Below are 15,287 nucleotides of genomic sequence, written 5' to 3'. Positions count from 1 at the left end.
ATTCACTTTATCACGCTTCTTGACTGGAGTGGTCTGGGACTGAACGCACAGTATCTCCGAAGTATGAGGGTACTCCTGTTTTGTGCCAAAACCCGGGACAATAGACACTCTTTTGCATCTAGCTTCTTTCACTCAACATAATGATTTTGAAATGTATGTATGCTGTTTTATGTGTCAGTAGTTTTTTGTTTTATTTTTAATTACTGAATATCCTACTCTATGGACAGTCCGAATTTTGTTTATCCCTCCATCTATTGATGACCTCTGGGTTCTTTCCAGTTTTGGGGCATTATGAATAAAGCTGGTATGAACACTCATACACAAGACTTTGTATGGCTACATGTTTGCGTTTCTGTTGGGTAAATACCTAGGAATAGAATGACTAAATGGTATGTTTAACTTTATAAAAACCACCTAGAAGTTGTACAAAGTGATTGTACCATGACTCCTTCCCATCAATCGTATATGAGTTCCAGTTGCTCCCCATCCTGCTCAACCTTCAGTGTTGTCAGGTGTTTTCTTTTAATTCGTCTCAGGTGCACAAAACAATGTACTAGTTAGACATTTACACCCCTTATAAAGTGATAACCCCCCAACCAATCTACTACCCCTCTTGTCAGTCTTTTTAATTTTAACTATTTTAATGGGCACACACCTATGATTAGGGGCATCTCACTATGTTTTAATTTGCATTTCCTTAATGACCACTGATGCTGAACATCTTTTCATGCGCTTCTCAGCCATGAGTATAAATTCTTTTGTGAAGAATCTTTTCAGGGGCGGCCAGATGGCTCAGTTGGTTAGAGCACGAGCTCTCAACAACAAGGTTGCCAGTTCAATTCACGCATGGGATGGTGGGCTGCGCCCCCTGCAACTAAGATTGAAAATGGTGACTGGATTTGGAGCTGAGCTGCGCCCTCCACAACTAGATTGAAGGACGACGACTTGGAGCTGATGGGCCCTGGAAAAACACACTGTCCCCCAATATTCCCCAATAAAAAACTTAAAAATAATCTTTTCAAACATTTTACCCATTTTCTTAAATGGGTTGTCTTTTTATGATTAATTTAAAGGCTCCTTTATTTATTCTGAAAACAAGTCCTTTAAGTATTGCAAATATTTTATCCCATTCTGGGACTTGCCTTTTTGTTTTTTTAATGGTGTCTTTCAAAGAGCAAAAGTTTAAAGTTTTGCCCAAATCCAGTCTATCAATTTTCTTCTTCCTGACATTTTGCTTTTTGTGACCTCAAAAATCTTTTCTGAACTCAACGTCACAAAGATTTTTCTCCTATGTTTCCTTCTAGAGGTTTTATAATTTTAGCTTTTACATTTAGGCCTGTGATCCTTTCAAGTTAATTTCTATGCATGATAATGAAGCTCTTTCTTCTCTATAGGGATACCCAGTTATTCTAGCACAATCTGTAGAAGATTTTCCTTTCCCTGTTAACTACCTTGGCAGCTTTGTTAAAAATAAATCAACCATATATTTCTGGACACTAGCTGATTCCACTGATCCACGCAAGTATCCCTCCCCCAGTACCAAACCGTCGTATTAACTATAGCTTTACAGTAAGTCTTGAAATCAAGTAATGTTATCCCTCCAACTTCTGTTTTTCTTTTCAAAAACTGCTTTGGCTATTTTGGATTGTTTACATTTTCATATAGATTTTTAAATCAGCTTCTCAATTTCTGTAAATATCTCTAAGCATTATTTTTCTTGCTGGAAAAACAAATAAACTTCCTCACTAAGTTGCTAGGAGAGTAAAAAGGGACAATATGTTAGTGTATCAAATACGGTGGCACATAACAGGCATTCAATTAACGTGAGCTTCCTGTCTCTTTCCCTCTCTTGGCCTTTAAATAAACAGGATCCGATCGAGCAATGCCCTAACATTTCACGAGTGGGTCAATGGCCGTAGTAAAAATATTACCACACCAAATGACTTTTATAAGTAAATATTTGTATTTTTACTTGGATTCAATACTAAAATGCACTTGCCAGAGAAAGCAATTCAGCATATTTACTAATAAACTGTTTCAGGCCACATTTTAGGAAAGCATAAAACCACAGCCAGACAGAAATTTAAATATGTTTTCAAATTCCATATAGTGCCTAATTACATTATTCCATAACACTAACAGAAAATTCTCCTCTAGCAAGATCACAATGTTCCATTATTCATATTGATGCTGCAAATAGAAAAAGTATTTTTACATTTGTTTAGAAATACATACAAACACTGTTTAGAAATACATATAACAAACAAAATACGGCTACTAATTCAACAATTAACATGTACTAATTTGAAACCCAAACCTATAAACAACCCAAGCCCTTTGAAGTATTTTAGTTTAGCCTAACTGATAGCACTCCATGAAATGGAGAGGTATCAGTTTGCAAACACAGGCCACCAAAAGGCCATTTTTGGTGAGCCACCAAAACTTTGTGGTAACCCACATTTATCAGATGAACTGATACTTAAAAACAATAATTTGCTTTCTTTTTCCATAACTGTCTTCAAGACCTCTTTCATTACAGTATTTTTGAAACATTAAAATGGCCTGAAACAATCAATTTAACTACACTTAATTGATTAATGGATGAATACATGAAATCTGCTGGTTATTTTTAAGCAGGTTGGCTATTAAGTAATTTATATCCTTTCCTAAACAAGGAACAAGGCCAAATCGTCTTTTCATGAAGATATAAATGGAGGGCCAAGAGGTAACTTCCATCCTGTTGCCTGAGCTGCATACAACCCGTGACCTATTTCAAGGTATACCAGAAATGAATGTCACTGGGGCTCCCCTCCTGCCTCGCCTATTTATCACCCACAACACCCTCATCCATTTACATCAGCTTCGCATCACATGACTGCTCCCGCTCATGAGCGAGCATTTCAAGTTCTGTACATATTACCACTGTACTGCCATCCTTGCTTCTGTCTCCATTTCATTCCTCTGCCCTCATTTTATTTCTGGTCTCCTCTAATTTGATCATCTCTGGCATGATTCTGCAATACTACCATCTCTCTGCCTTCATTCTGGCCCTTTCCAATTCATTCTCTTCATGCTACTTCAGTGATCTTTCCAAAATCAGAAATTCAGCCATGTTACTCTTCAGCTTAACATTCAATGGTTTTTCTCAATGCTGTGCAAAGAGTTGCCATACAACCCAGCAATTCTACTCCTAGTTACATATCCAAAGAAATGAAAACATATGTCCACATAAAATCTTGCACACTTGATTATAGCACAATTTATAATAGTCAAAAAGTATGAACATAAATATCCATTAACTGACACATGGATAAAGAAAATGTGGTATATCCTTATCATAGAATATTATTTGTTAACAGATGTCAATACTACCCAAAGCGAGCTACAGATTCAAGGCAATCCCCATGGAAATCTCAAGACATCTTTGCAGAAATAGAAAAACCCATCCTAAAATTCATGTGGAATCTCAAAGGATCCTGAATAGCCAAAACAATCTTGAAAAAGAAGAACAAACCCAGAGAACTCACACTTCCTGGTTTCGAACTGTACCACAAAGCTACAGTAATCAAAACAGTGTGATACTGGCATAAAGACAAAGATACAGACCAATGGAAGAGAATAGAGAGCCACGAAATAAACCCTTGCATATATGGTCAAATGATTGACAAGGGTGCCAAGGCCATTCAATGGGGAAAGGACAGTCTTTTCAAAAAAATGGTGCTGGAAAAACTGGATATCCACATGCAAAAGAATGAAGTTGGACCCTTCCTTACCTGACACCATGTTCAAAAACTAACCCGATATGGATCAAAGACCTAAATATAAAACTTAAAACTATTAAATACAGCCTTGTTACACTGGATCTGGCAATGACTTATTGGATACAACACTGTGAAATAGTAGGAAAAAAAATACATATATATATGTATCTGTCTCCCGTTGCTGAATCGCTTGGAATTTCCTGGGAGATAGGCGTGTCTTTTGTTCTAATGAGGGAACTCATATCGAGGTGGACTCCTGGAGAGCTTCAGGATGGGGGCTGGTCACCAGAAAGACCAAGCCAAGCTTGGAATTTTCATCCCCACCCTCCATCCTCCAAGAAGGGGAGAGGAGCTGGAAATTAAGTTAATGATTGATCATCCTTTGTAACGAGCTTCCATAAACATCCCAAAGTACGGAGAACTTCCCAGGTGGTGAACACATCTGTGTACCAGTTAGGTGGCACACCTCAACTCCACGGAAACAGCCGCTCCTGCGCTGGGGATCCCTTCAGGCCCTCACCCGTCGCATCTCTTCATCTGGGCTGTTCATTCATATTCTTTAACATCCTTGGTAATAAACTGGTAATCTAGTAAGTAAACTGCTTTCCTAAGTCCTGCGAGCCATTCTAGCAACTTATCGAACCCTAGGAGGGGGTCGTGGGAAGCTCTGATTCAGAGCCAGTCAGTCAGAAGCACAGGTAACAGTCTGGACTTATGATTGGTATCTGAAGTGGGGGGAGTCTTATGGGACTGAGCCCTTAACCTGTGGGGTCTGTGCTAAAGCCTGTTAGTGTCAGAAGTGAACTGAATGATAGGACACTCAGCTGGTGTGGAATTGCCTGGTGTGGAAAACCCACTCGTTTGATGGCAGGGCTGTGAGTATAAGCGTAAAGGAGAAACAGTTTTTTCATGCTCAGACACCAAAGGCACAGGCAACAAAGTTAAAAACAGACAAACCGGATTTCACGAAAATTTAAAAATGTTGTGCATCAAAAGACAGTATCAACAGAGTAAAAAGGTATCGCACATAATGGGAGAAAATATTTGCAAATCATATATCTGATAAGGGATTAATATCCAGAGAACTCCTAAAATGCAACAACAAAAAAAGATTCAAAAATGAACAGAGGACTCGAATAGACATTTCTCCAAAGAGGATACACAAGTGGCAGATAAGCACATGAAAAGATGCTCAACACCACTAATCACTAGGGAAATGCAAATCAAAGCTACAAAGAGATCCTCCCTTACACCCAATTAGGATGGCTACTATCAAAAAAAGAAAGAAAATAACAGGTGTTGGTGAGGATGTGAGAAAACTGGGACTCCTGTGCTCTGTTGGTGGGAATGTAAAACGGTGCAGCCGCTCTGGAAAACAATGTGGTGGATCCTCAAAAAATTAAAAAACAGAGTGACCATGTGATCCAGCAATTCCACTTCTAGGTATGTACCTCAGAGAATTAAAAGTAGGGTCTCCAAGAGATAGTTGAGATCGTTGTACACCCATGTTCACAGCAGCATTATTCACAAGAGCTAAAATGTGGAAGCAACCCAAATGTCCACTGACAGGTGCATGAATAAACAACAGGTGATGCATATGTACACAGATACATATATATATGAATATTACTCTGCCTTAAAAGGAAAAAATGCTGACACATGCTACACCATGGATGAAACGTGAAGGCACTATGCAAAGTGAATAAGCCCGTCTCAAAAAGACAAACACTATATGATTCTACTTACATGAGGTCCCTAGAACAGACAACATCACAGACAGAAAGAAGGGTGGTGGCCAGAAGCTGGGGGAGGTCCAAACGGGGAGTTGTTGTTCCACGGGTACAGAGTTTCAGTTTTACAAGACGAAGAGTTATGGAGACGGATGGTGGTGATGATTGCACAGCGTTATGAATGTATTTAATGCTACACTTAACACTTAACTGTGTATTTAAAAATGGTTAAGGTGGTAAATTTTATTATGTATATTTTATCACACACACACAAATTTGGTAAAATAGCCCACAGGATTTTTGAGGATTACATGAGACACTGCATGTAAAAATGTGACATGCTTAGCCTCTGGCACATGGCACGTGTTCAATCAACGGTAGCCACCACCATCGTTCCCAAAGGAGCCAATGTCCCTTTCCTCTGGGACATCGCCTGACAGTTCCCGGGGCCTGGAATGCACTCCTCCACCTGGTCCACCTACTAACTCACGCCTCCATATTCTCCCAAGGTGAGATTCCAATGTCACCACTTCCTTTACACATTGCTCACGGAGAGAAGCCTCTCAAGGGTAGGCCAGTGCCCATTCATCTTGCATACCACCCCCAAGCCCACCCCAGCTTTCCACAATCCCCGATCTCAAGCACATACATTAACGATGACTATTATATATATAAACTGGAAGACTGACCGGCAGGCTTCCACACCACCCACAATAGGCGAGATCAGAGCAAAGGTGTTATTTGAACTTATGATTGCTAATGCGGCTTATATTTATCAAGTACAAGTCATGTCTTAACTGATCTATCTCCAGAAGGTATCTCATTTATTCTTTACTTGCAACAACTCTCAGAGGCAGGTACTATTATATTACAGATGAGAAAACTGAGGCACGGAGAAGTACTTACTGGCACATTTGTTTCTCATGGAAAAAAATCAGGGAAAAAGCAAAAGCTTTTCTTTTCATGTGAACGCTACCATAGTCCACCGAATGGAATACCTTCTAGGGGCTGCTTATAAATGTCCGTGGCCTGCATTTTGCCTTGTTACTAAGAAAATGAAAAACACTGTTGTGCTTCATACACCTGGCTCGCAAGGACAGCTTTTTTTTAGCAAAGTATCAGAGGCTTGGGAAACCCCACCCGTAACCATAACATCTCCTTCCCCTTTTAGAGTTCCTGGCCAATCCCCGGATTAGTAACACTAGATATCCCTTACCATGTTCTCACGGTGGGAGTGAAATGCAGGGGAAAGGGACAGCGCCAATTTTACTGCTTTTCAAGTCACATTAAGGATTCCCAGGACCTCCATATGAATCCAGGAAGCACTGGAATCAGATTTTCCTCCTGCAAATATGCAACTGAGGCCCTGGCCATTGTCACACAGACGTCAACTTGGTCAGAGATCACAGCCCGCCAGCACAGGCCTCCAACACTCAAGAGTGGCAACAGGACTCTGAGGACAGTGACACTGCTTCCATGACTCACACCTGCAGGGCTCAGAAATCCTCAAACTGCAGGGAAGCACCTCCATACGTTTCATAGCTGTGATTTTCTCATCGCCTAGAATCTTATTTTCCCTGGGAAACAGAAAACACATATAACCTCCCATCCTGTCCAGAGTGACAAGTACAAGCCTCCTATGTTGGCAAGATACTACACCATCTAGTCTCATTAACAAGAATGTGTGACTTATTCATGTGGGTATATGCAAGACAAATTAGTCAGTACTGCAAGGAAAATAAACGGCACAGCCCTTGAACTACGTGGAGAAAGAAAACCAGAGCATTCAATAAATGTGCTAAAACTTAAAAATAAGTCCATAAAATTAGCAAAAGCCATTAATGACGCCGTCACATAAAACTAACGGAACACACCATTCATAAAATGGAATATTCTTTACTCCTTTTTTAATTTCCTGCAGTGAGACGCTGGCACTACCACTTAAACCAACATCACTTTCTATTTGTTTAAAAACAAAAGTGCTCGCTGGTTTATGTTTCTTGGTTGACTACTCCTAAACATTTCTAATACTACTTTATTACTAAGATCTACTGACAGTAATTTACATCCCCAGATGAAATTAAAAGTGGGTAAAAGTCCCAAGAGTACAAGGACACACAGTCAAACATGTGAACTGGCAGAAATTCACACGAAATCTACCTTACCTGAACTTTTTAATTTATATGCTAATTCATTCAGTTAATAAACACACTGAGCAGCAAATACGGGCAGAGAATATAGTCTACAAAATTCTCAGCAATACGTGTCATTCATTTAGCAATAAGTACTGTATGCCTCCTCTGTGCCCGGGGTGGGGGCGTCAACAGTGAAAACGAAACAGTCTCTGGTTCTTATGAAGTTTATATTCTAGGGAGAAGAAACAATTGAGTAAAGAAACAAATTGCAAATTCCAGCTAGTGGTATGTGCTACTAAGAAAAATTAGTGATGGGACAGAGAATAACTAGGACACCCAGAAACTCAAATGCTAACGAGGTTATATAATTTTTTAAAAAGATACACTAATCTCAAACCTTATGGATGAACTAGGCAATGCCAATGGATGGCAGGGGCAGGAATAAGAATAGAAGCCAAAGAGAAGAGTAAAAATGTGAGCAGAAAAAGAAAGGAACAAGAGCTGAAAGAAGAAACAGATGTGTAATGAACAATAGTGCCAATTACAGAGAGGCTTGTGTTTTTTTGTCGATCCATGGGCTCAATTTATCAGACTAAACCATATTATTATAGAAAACACCTATCCTCCCATACCCCTAATAAATACAAATAGGTATTTTAAAACCAGAATTAATGGGGGAAATAGAATTGCCTTTCTTATGATAGCATAGGGAGGGGTATTCATAAATAAATGTATCTCTTCCTCCAGGACCAAATCACATGAGAACTTTCGATTAAGACATTACAGAAGGAAGGTCCAAGATGGCGAAATAGAAAAACAAACAAAAAAAGAATCTGGAAAGAAGTTAAGCTTTTACATTAATGTGGACGTGAAACATTCAATAAATAATCTTTTATTGTTTAAAAAAAAAAGACATTACACAAGCTTCGGAGTAAGAGATCCTTGAAGAACTTTTAAGAACCACTGCCTGAAGCACATGCTTCCGAGAGTTATTTAACTCATCTGCATAACACTGAGACCAAACGTGAGCTATTTTTCAACAAACCAGTGGGAAAAGAATAAAACCAGGTTAGTCAAACAGAGAAGTGCCCACAAAGGGAGCTGTCCATTCCCCTTGGTTTCCCTTCAGTCTGTCCAGGTAGAGTATAGAATGATCAAGATGTTAACTGAAAGCCTGCATTGGCCCTTTCTTCCCTTCCTATATCTTCTACAAAACCTCTATCTTGTAACAGATTGCCATTCTCTCTTGTCTCCATTTCCATTTTGAAGTACCACTGCCTATAGGGAGGAACTAACACTCACTGCACAAATGTTCATAGTGTCAAAGACCACTCAGACTGCATTAAAGCCTCCCCAAATTAGATGTCTGTACTTTCTTACGCCGTCTGTAAGTGCACGACTAAAGGGACAACCCCCTCAAAATCTGAACTCAGCTCCCCCCTCAAAATTGAAACCCCATTTTCAACTTCTCCACTATCATTCTCTAATTCAACTAAGTAAGCAGAAAAGCAAGCAAAATCATGACCTTTTTTCTCACTAGTCTCTTCTGCCACCTCACATAATCAGTTACTACGTCTCATGTGTTATTTAAAGTATATGAGGTGCACACCCACCCCTACTGTTTTACTTCCAAATTCTGATCAATGACATTACCACTTACCCAAGTTCTAACCTTGGAGTCATTTTTATAAGAAATGAAGATGAAGCAAAGTTAACTAGCTGGAGAGAAAATTTTTTAAATAGTATTTATTGAGTTCCTACTATGTACTTGTCACCGTGCTGGCCTAGGAAGTGGGTTATACTATTTTCCCTTTATAAATGGGGAAAAAAGTTTGTAGTTTCTCAGATACACCCATTTCTCTCTAGTCTAACAGTTCAGACTTTGATCACTTCACATTTATAGTACTGTTAGTCTCCTCTCCTCCAAATCTGATCTGTATAAAACACTGCCAGAACGATCATACCAAAATCCCATTTATATCACATCAATTCCCTGTTGAGGACAGTGAAATGCCTTCTGCTTCTCTATTCGCGCAGTGACTGGCCGAGAGCTCGCTAAGTATTTGTTGCTTAAAACCATGCTATGATTCCCCACCAGCCTGGTACAATGAGCCTTAGGAACAGAAAGTAATTGATTTAATCTAAGACAGAGGTGTTGAATGTACAGAATACATGTGAGAAAGCCAAAGGCAACTCAAAAGCCTTCAGGATAAAGTAGAATGTCTCTAAGACATTTCACAATTCTGACTCCAGCCAAACCAGTCTTTTAGGGAGTACTGAAATTATTATCCAATGCCTGGGTTCTAACCCAGCTCCTCCACTTCTAGATACTTAACTGCTCCATGCTTCAATTTCCTCCTCTATATAAGTTCAACTCAGTCTCTGCTCAAATTCTTGCACCCTCCCTGACTATCCAAGTCCAAGCCATTCTCCACAGGTCAGCGGAAAGCCCATTTCCCTTGCAAACGCTTTACTGGTAGACCCCGGCCTGTCACTCCACTTACTTGATTTATAACAGTGCGACAGCAAAAAGAGTCTGAATCCCTTTTTAATTTTTAGCTGAGATCATACATCACTGTGCCTCATTTAATTGTTTCACCTACGTAGGCCCCACTCCCCTATTCAGGAATGACCGTGAAACTACACACTGCCTCACGTGGTCAGCAGTGACACAACAATATTAATATCAACAATTATTACTACCACCCCTTACTGATTACATAGAAGTGCCAGGCACTATGCTAAGAATCTTATGTATTTTTCTATCCTTCAATCTTCATAATCCTTTTAGGTCGTCTGTCTCTTTATCCCCATTTCATAGTTAAGGATGATACATCACCCAAAGCTACAGAACTAGTGAGGCTTGGCGGGTAAGTGTGAGAGTGAGTGATTTCAAACTCAGCTCTGTCTACCTCCCATTCTTAACTACTATGTCATATTGTTTAGTAATTCCTTTAGTCATTTCATATGCAGGTGTTCAATCTTCTCTCCTAAATGTAAGCTGTTAACAATAACAAAAATTGTGTATTTCTTTGGTCACTTCCAGAATAACCCATTCTTAGCAAGTGATTCATACTCAAGCCTTTATATATAAACTAACTGAATTAATCCTCACGACTCTGTGAGACAGTATACTAATTTTTATTGCAATTTACAAATGAGGAAACAGGCACAGAGAGGTGGAGTAACTTGCCCCAAATCACACAGCTAGTAAGTGATGAATTCAAGGGTGAAGTGGTAGCTGTGACACATTACTTCATTTATTGACTCTTCTCAACCATTTTTATTAAGCACTTTTCTAGGGACTGGAGAATATAGCAATGAATAAACCAGAAAACATTCCTGCTTTCATGGAGCTTACTATCCCATTTCTTTTCCTACATTTTCATTAAAGGGCAATCCTAAATCCTCTTAAAAATACTCTTAAGATTTCCATACAAAAATATCAAATTTGGACAATAAAAATTAGTATTAAATAAAGAGCATGGGACCTGAAAGCCAGAAAACCTGGGATATATTCCCAGATTTGCCGTTTATTAGCAACTTTGTCAGTTCTTAGACCCTGGGCACATCTCTTTCCCCTGTTCCGTTTCGTGACCTGTATGAGATAATGTGTTAAGCTGCGCGCCTAGCACAGCGTCTAGCACTTAGTATCCCCTCAATAAAGGAATGTCCCTCTTTCCCCTTCCCTCCATGCAGTGACTTCATAATTTGTGTCGTCCTTGAGCACATGTTAAGAGGCTACGCGGAGTTCCATTAAGGACTACTTTCCAGGGCAATTCTCATTCCCGATCACCATCACTATGTTTCCGATTTCAGGCCCCAGACTACGCTGACGCCGATAAATCAGGTTACAAATCGGGAATGACAGCAGCTCACGTTAGGGCCTGGCAGTGTCTATAAAGGGCTCCCGATGACCTTTAGAAGGCACTTTTGTTTCAGCTGAGGAGGAATGTGGCCTCCTGACCGGGCTCCACTCCCTGTGTGGGAGATGTGGCACCAAGAAGAATGTCGAGCCTCTGGCACAAGTTTGTGCCCTACCTACTGTTTTTCACCCCAAGAGCTCTCAGCACCTCTCCTGCCACCTGCGAAATCGACCCCCACCTCGTCGGGGCTGCAACTCCACTCCCTCCACTCGGACGGCTGCCTAGGCTCCCCGGGCGCGTGTCCCCCACCGCCGGAGTGACCGACCTCCCGCCCGGGCTCGGATAACTAGCCCTGGCCTTAGGGGCTGGAACAGGCCAGACGGCCCGACCTCTCACCGGGCTCCCCTTCTGCCCTCCTGGTCAGCGGACCCTCGAGCTCCGGGCGAGGCCTGCCAGGGACGATAAGCCCCTTACCTATCTTCACGAGCGTATCCGCCAAGCACCGGTCCCACTTCCTGCCGAGCTCGGATTCCGACATGTTCCCCACCCGGAGCTCCAGCTTTCCCGACCGTGGCGCCCCGCGCTCCGGTTCCCGGCAAGTCTCGCGAGAGACAGGCGCGGGGCCCCAGGCCCGGAAGGCCGGCGTCGGCGCGTCAGATCTCGCGAGATGATCTGACGGCTTCCGTCCTTTCCGGTTTTCTTCAGTTGGTCGTCAAGGTGACGGGCTCCGGGGAGGCCCGAGGTGACCCTGACCTTGGAGCCGCGCCTACCTAAGGGTTGCGAGGCTGACAGGTTTCTAGGCGGCACCCAGAGCCCAGTCGGAAGGCGCTTCCTCCGCACCGACTCCCGGCTTTGGCCCTGGAAATTCCCAGGGCAAATGAGGGCACAGCGCTTGACTTCTTCATCTACTCACCTTCCCTTTTTTCTGCTCTCTCATTCACTCGTTCATTGCAATGGAACTCCCGCCTGCACCACTAACCCAAAACTGCTCTGGCCAAGGTCACCTATGGCCAAACCGAACTGATGCTTTTTGGATCACTGGACAGCATTGGACACAACTGCTGCCGCCTTCCTCATCCTCCTCGTCTCCGCCTTCTCTTTATTCGTTTGGAGGCCCAGGCCACCCATCTTTCCTCCTTCTCCTCTCACCCTTCTCTTTCGGTGTCCTTTCAGGGCTGCTTTTTCTCTGCCTGCTGTTTAAAGAGTGTTGGCCCAGAGGGAACAACCACGGACAGAACTTAGAGCCCCCCCCCCCCTTCTGGTCACAGGAGCTTGCTTCCCCCCCGCCCCCATCATTCGCTACGTGGGATGGAAACATCGGCGAGTAAAAGGAGACGCTGGTTAAGGGCCTGAGCTGCCCCTTCTTCATCTGCGCACTCCCAGTTCAGAGCGCAGTGCCTTGGGCAGCTGAATTTTCTACGAAATATCTGTTGGACTGAGTTCATTTCACCCATTTAATTTTTCGTTTACCCCTGGCGACTTGGAACAACAGAAGCGCTGTACAGTCCTTACTAGGACAGAGCCCTTCCCTCAGAAAGGCTTCTGCCATGACCACCCTTCTTCTAGTTCTCCTTGGAGCTGCCTACCAGATCCTATTGTAACTGTTTGTGTGTCGCTGTGAGCTTCTTGATAATGAAGGCTGTGCCGTTCCTGTATCCCCCATGGCTAGCAGAGCCTGGTATATGTTGGATTCTCGATAAATATTTCTTGAATTGATGCAAGAATAAGTGGATGTGTAAATAGATGAAGTTAAAAGAGCAAAAAGTCTGTTCTGGAGGAACTTTACAGTGTAGCATTTTATGCTAAAAGAGGAAAGAAAAATTAACTTCACTAAATACCTACAATGTGTCACAAATAGCACCAGGCATCTCATATAATTTCATTTATCCTCACAGCAGGCTGACATTCGTATCTTTGTTTTCATAGATTTGGAACTGAGTATCAGAGAAATTAAGTCATGTGGAAGATGCACAAGCCTCTGCATTGTGTAGATTTAGAAACTGACAGAAGTATTTTTATTGGATTCAAGAGAGTTGTAAAATTTTGTGAAAGGCAGAGAGCAAATTACAAAAGCAATCAGAGGCAGATGGTATAGCATGAATTCTGGAGCCAGGCTGTCTGGTTCCAGATCCCAGCTTTGCCATTTCCTAGCTTTGTATCTATTATTCTTTCTTACCACTGTTCCTTTCTGAATACAAAGTTTTATTCACGGCTGTATCTCCAGCCCTAGAACATTATCTAGCACATAGTGTTGGTTGAATGAATTAAAATAAAACTCTGGAGTTTTTGTAGTTATTGGAGAACAAAGACCAATACGAGAGAGAACAATATTTTTTTAAAAAACCAACAATACGTATATGTGGTGATAGAGTTCCAGAAAACAGTTTCCAGGCTCTCAGCCTCACATGGAAAGGTGCTGGCTCAGGTAGTAGATGGCCATCATCTGTGACTAGTTGGGCATTGGCTGTTACCGGTTAGCCATTAGCCACTGATATAACTGCCATAACTAAGCTAGCAAGTGCGGATTGCAGTTAGCAAGTGGGGTCGGTTGGCAGAGAAGTGGTCGGCAGATTGCGGATTGTGTGGCTCCTGCTTCCTGTGTCTCCAACCCAGCCGCCAGCGAGAATATAGGGTATGACTCCCCTATCTATGGCTCCGTTGGTGTTCCTTTTTGGCCTCACCATGTCTTGTGTTCTTATGGCAGGGAACGGGAGCTGAGCCCCTGCATGACAACACATTAAAAACTTCATTACATTCAAAATTATTAAAAATAGATTTCTCAATGCAGGAGAAGGGCCGTTACAAACATGAAAAGGTGGAAGGTTGAAAGCACTCTTTGCTGTTGGATTAGAATTCAATGTACCAGTATGAACTCATGGTATTTGATATAATAGAGGTAGATATAAAAGTGTGTGTGTGTGGTGTGTGTGTATTTCCTGATCCTGTTTGCTGAGAGGGCCTAAAAGTAATGACACAACAGTAGCATAAGCAAGCTAGATTTGGCTTCTAAATACAATTCTCTACTAAAAGAATCCAGGGCTCCTTAGAAAAACAACCAAGACTCCAGCGCTGGAGCAGGGAAAATACAAATGACCCTGGATAGCTTCTTGTGTCTCAAATAAGGAAGTTTTTTAAAGGAAGATAGTGTCCCTGCCAAAATGTTTCAATAGCTACAAACTGCCTAAAGCAGTTCTTGGTTCCTAACTGGAACTCTGTGTAAGTCATTATCATTATTACCATCATTAGGACTTCTTCAGTTGTATGGCACAAGTTTCACGATAAAAGTTTGCATTTCAAATGGGTTGATGGTCTTGTAATGAAGGCAATTTCTCAGCAAGAGAGCCACCATCTTTTTACATTGGTTAGAAGAAAAATGAAAAAGTGCAAACTGTCACTTAAGTAGATTTTAGCCCAACTGATTAATCAATTAAACTAAGCTCTTTGTTTAGTTTACTGGGTTGTAAATCCGGCTTCATTAACAGCGCAGATTAGAATATTTTATTGCACAGCACCTGCATAAATAAAGGTCTTTGAGATTCCATTGGGTTTTTTTTCAATTGCCCTTCAATTGAAAACGAATTCCTTTCTTAAAGGGAGATTCACATTTTTTGTTCCATATCTTCTTTTTCCAAGATGGGTTTTCTATTGTTTTGCCTTTTCAGTGATGCGTCCAGAGTCAAACAGCTACTAATTAGCTTCTTTGTTTGATTCCAAAGTCCAGGTGCCCCACCCATTCTTTTTTTACACGCGTGTGTGTATATGTACATGTGAAATATAACAAGCACACAGAAAAGT

General features: G+C 41.5%; 1 protein-coding gene across 1 annotated transcript in view; it reads right to left on the bottom strand.

Moving 5' to 3' along the window:
• MICOS10 (mitochondrial contact site and cristae organizing system subunit 10) overlaps positions 1-12,118 on the bottom strand; it is a 28,819-nt gene extending 16,701 nt beyond the window's left edge. The window contains exon 1 of the mRNA XM_033114352.1: positions 11,967-12,118. Within this exon, the coding sequence (XP_032970243.1) occupies positions 11,967-12,030 (64 nt within the window). The 5' untranslated portion in view covers positions 12,031-12,118. The remainder of the gene's footprint in view (positions 1-11,966) is intronic.
• Between the last annotated feature and the right edge of the window lie 3,169 nt (positions 12,119-15,287).

This window comes from Rhinolophus ferrumequinum, chromosome 9 (genome assembly GCF_004115265.2).
Source record: "Rhinolophus ferrumequinum isolate MPI-CBG mRhiFer1 chromosome 9, mRhiFer1_v1.p, whole genome shotgun sequence".
NCBI lineage: Eukaryota > Metazoa > Chordata > Mammalia > Chiroptera > Rhinolophidae > Rhinolophus > Rhinolophus ferrumequinum.
The sequence above is the reverse complement of the archived record's forward strand: the minus strand, read 5'-3'. Positions and strand labels throughout refer to the sequence as shown.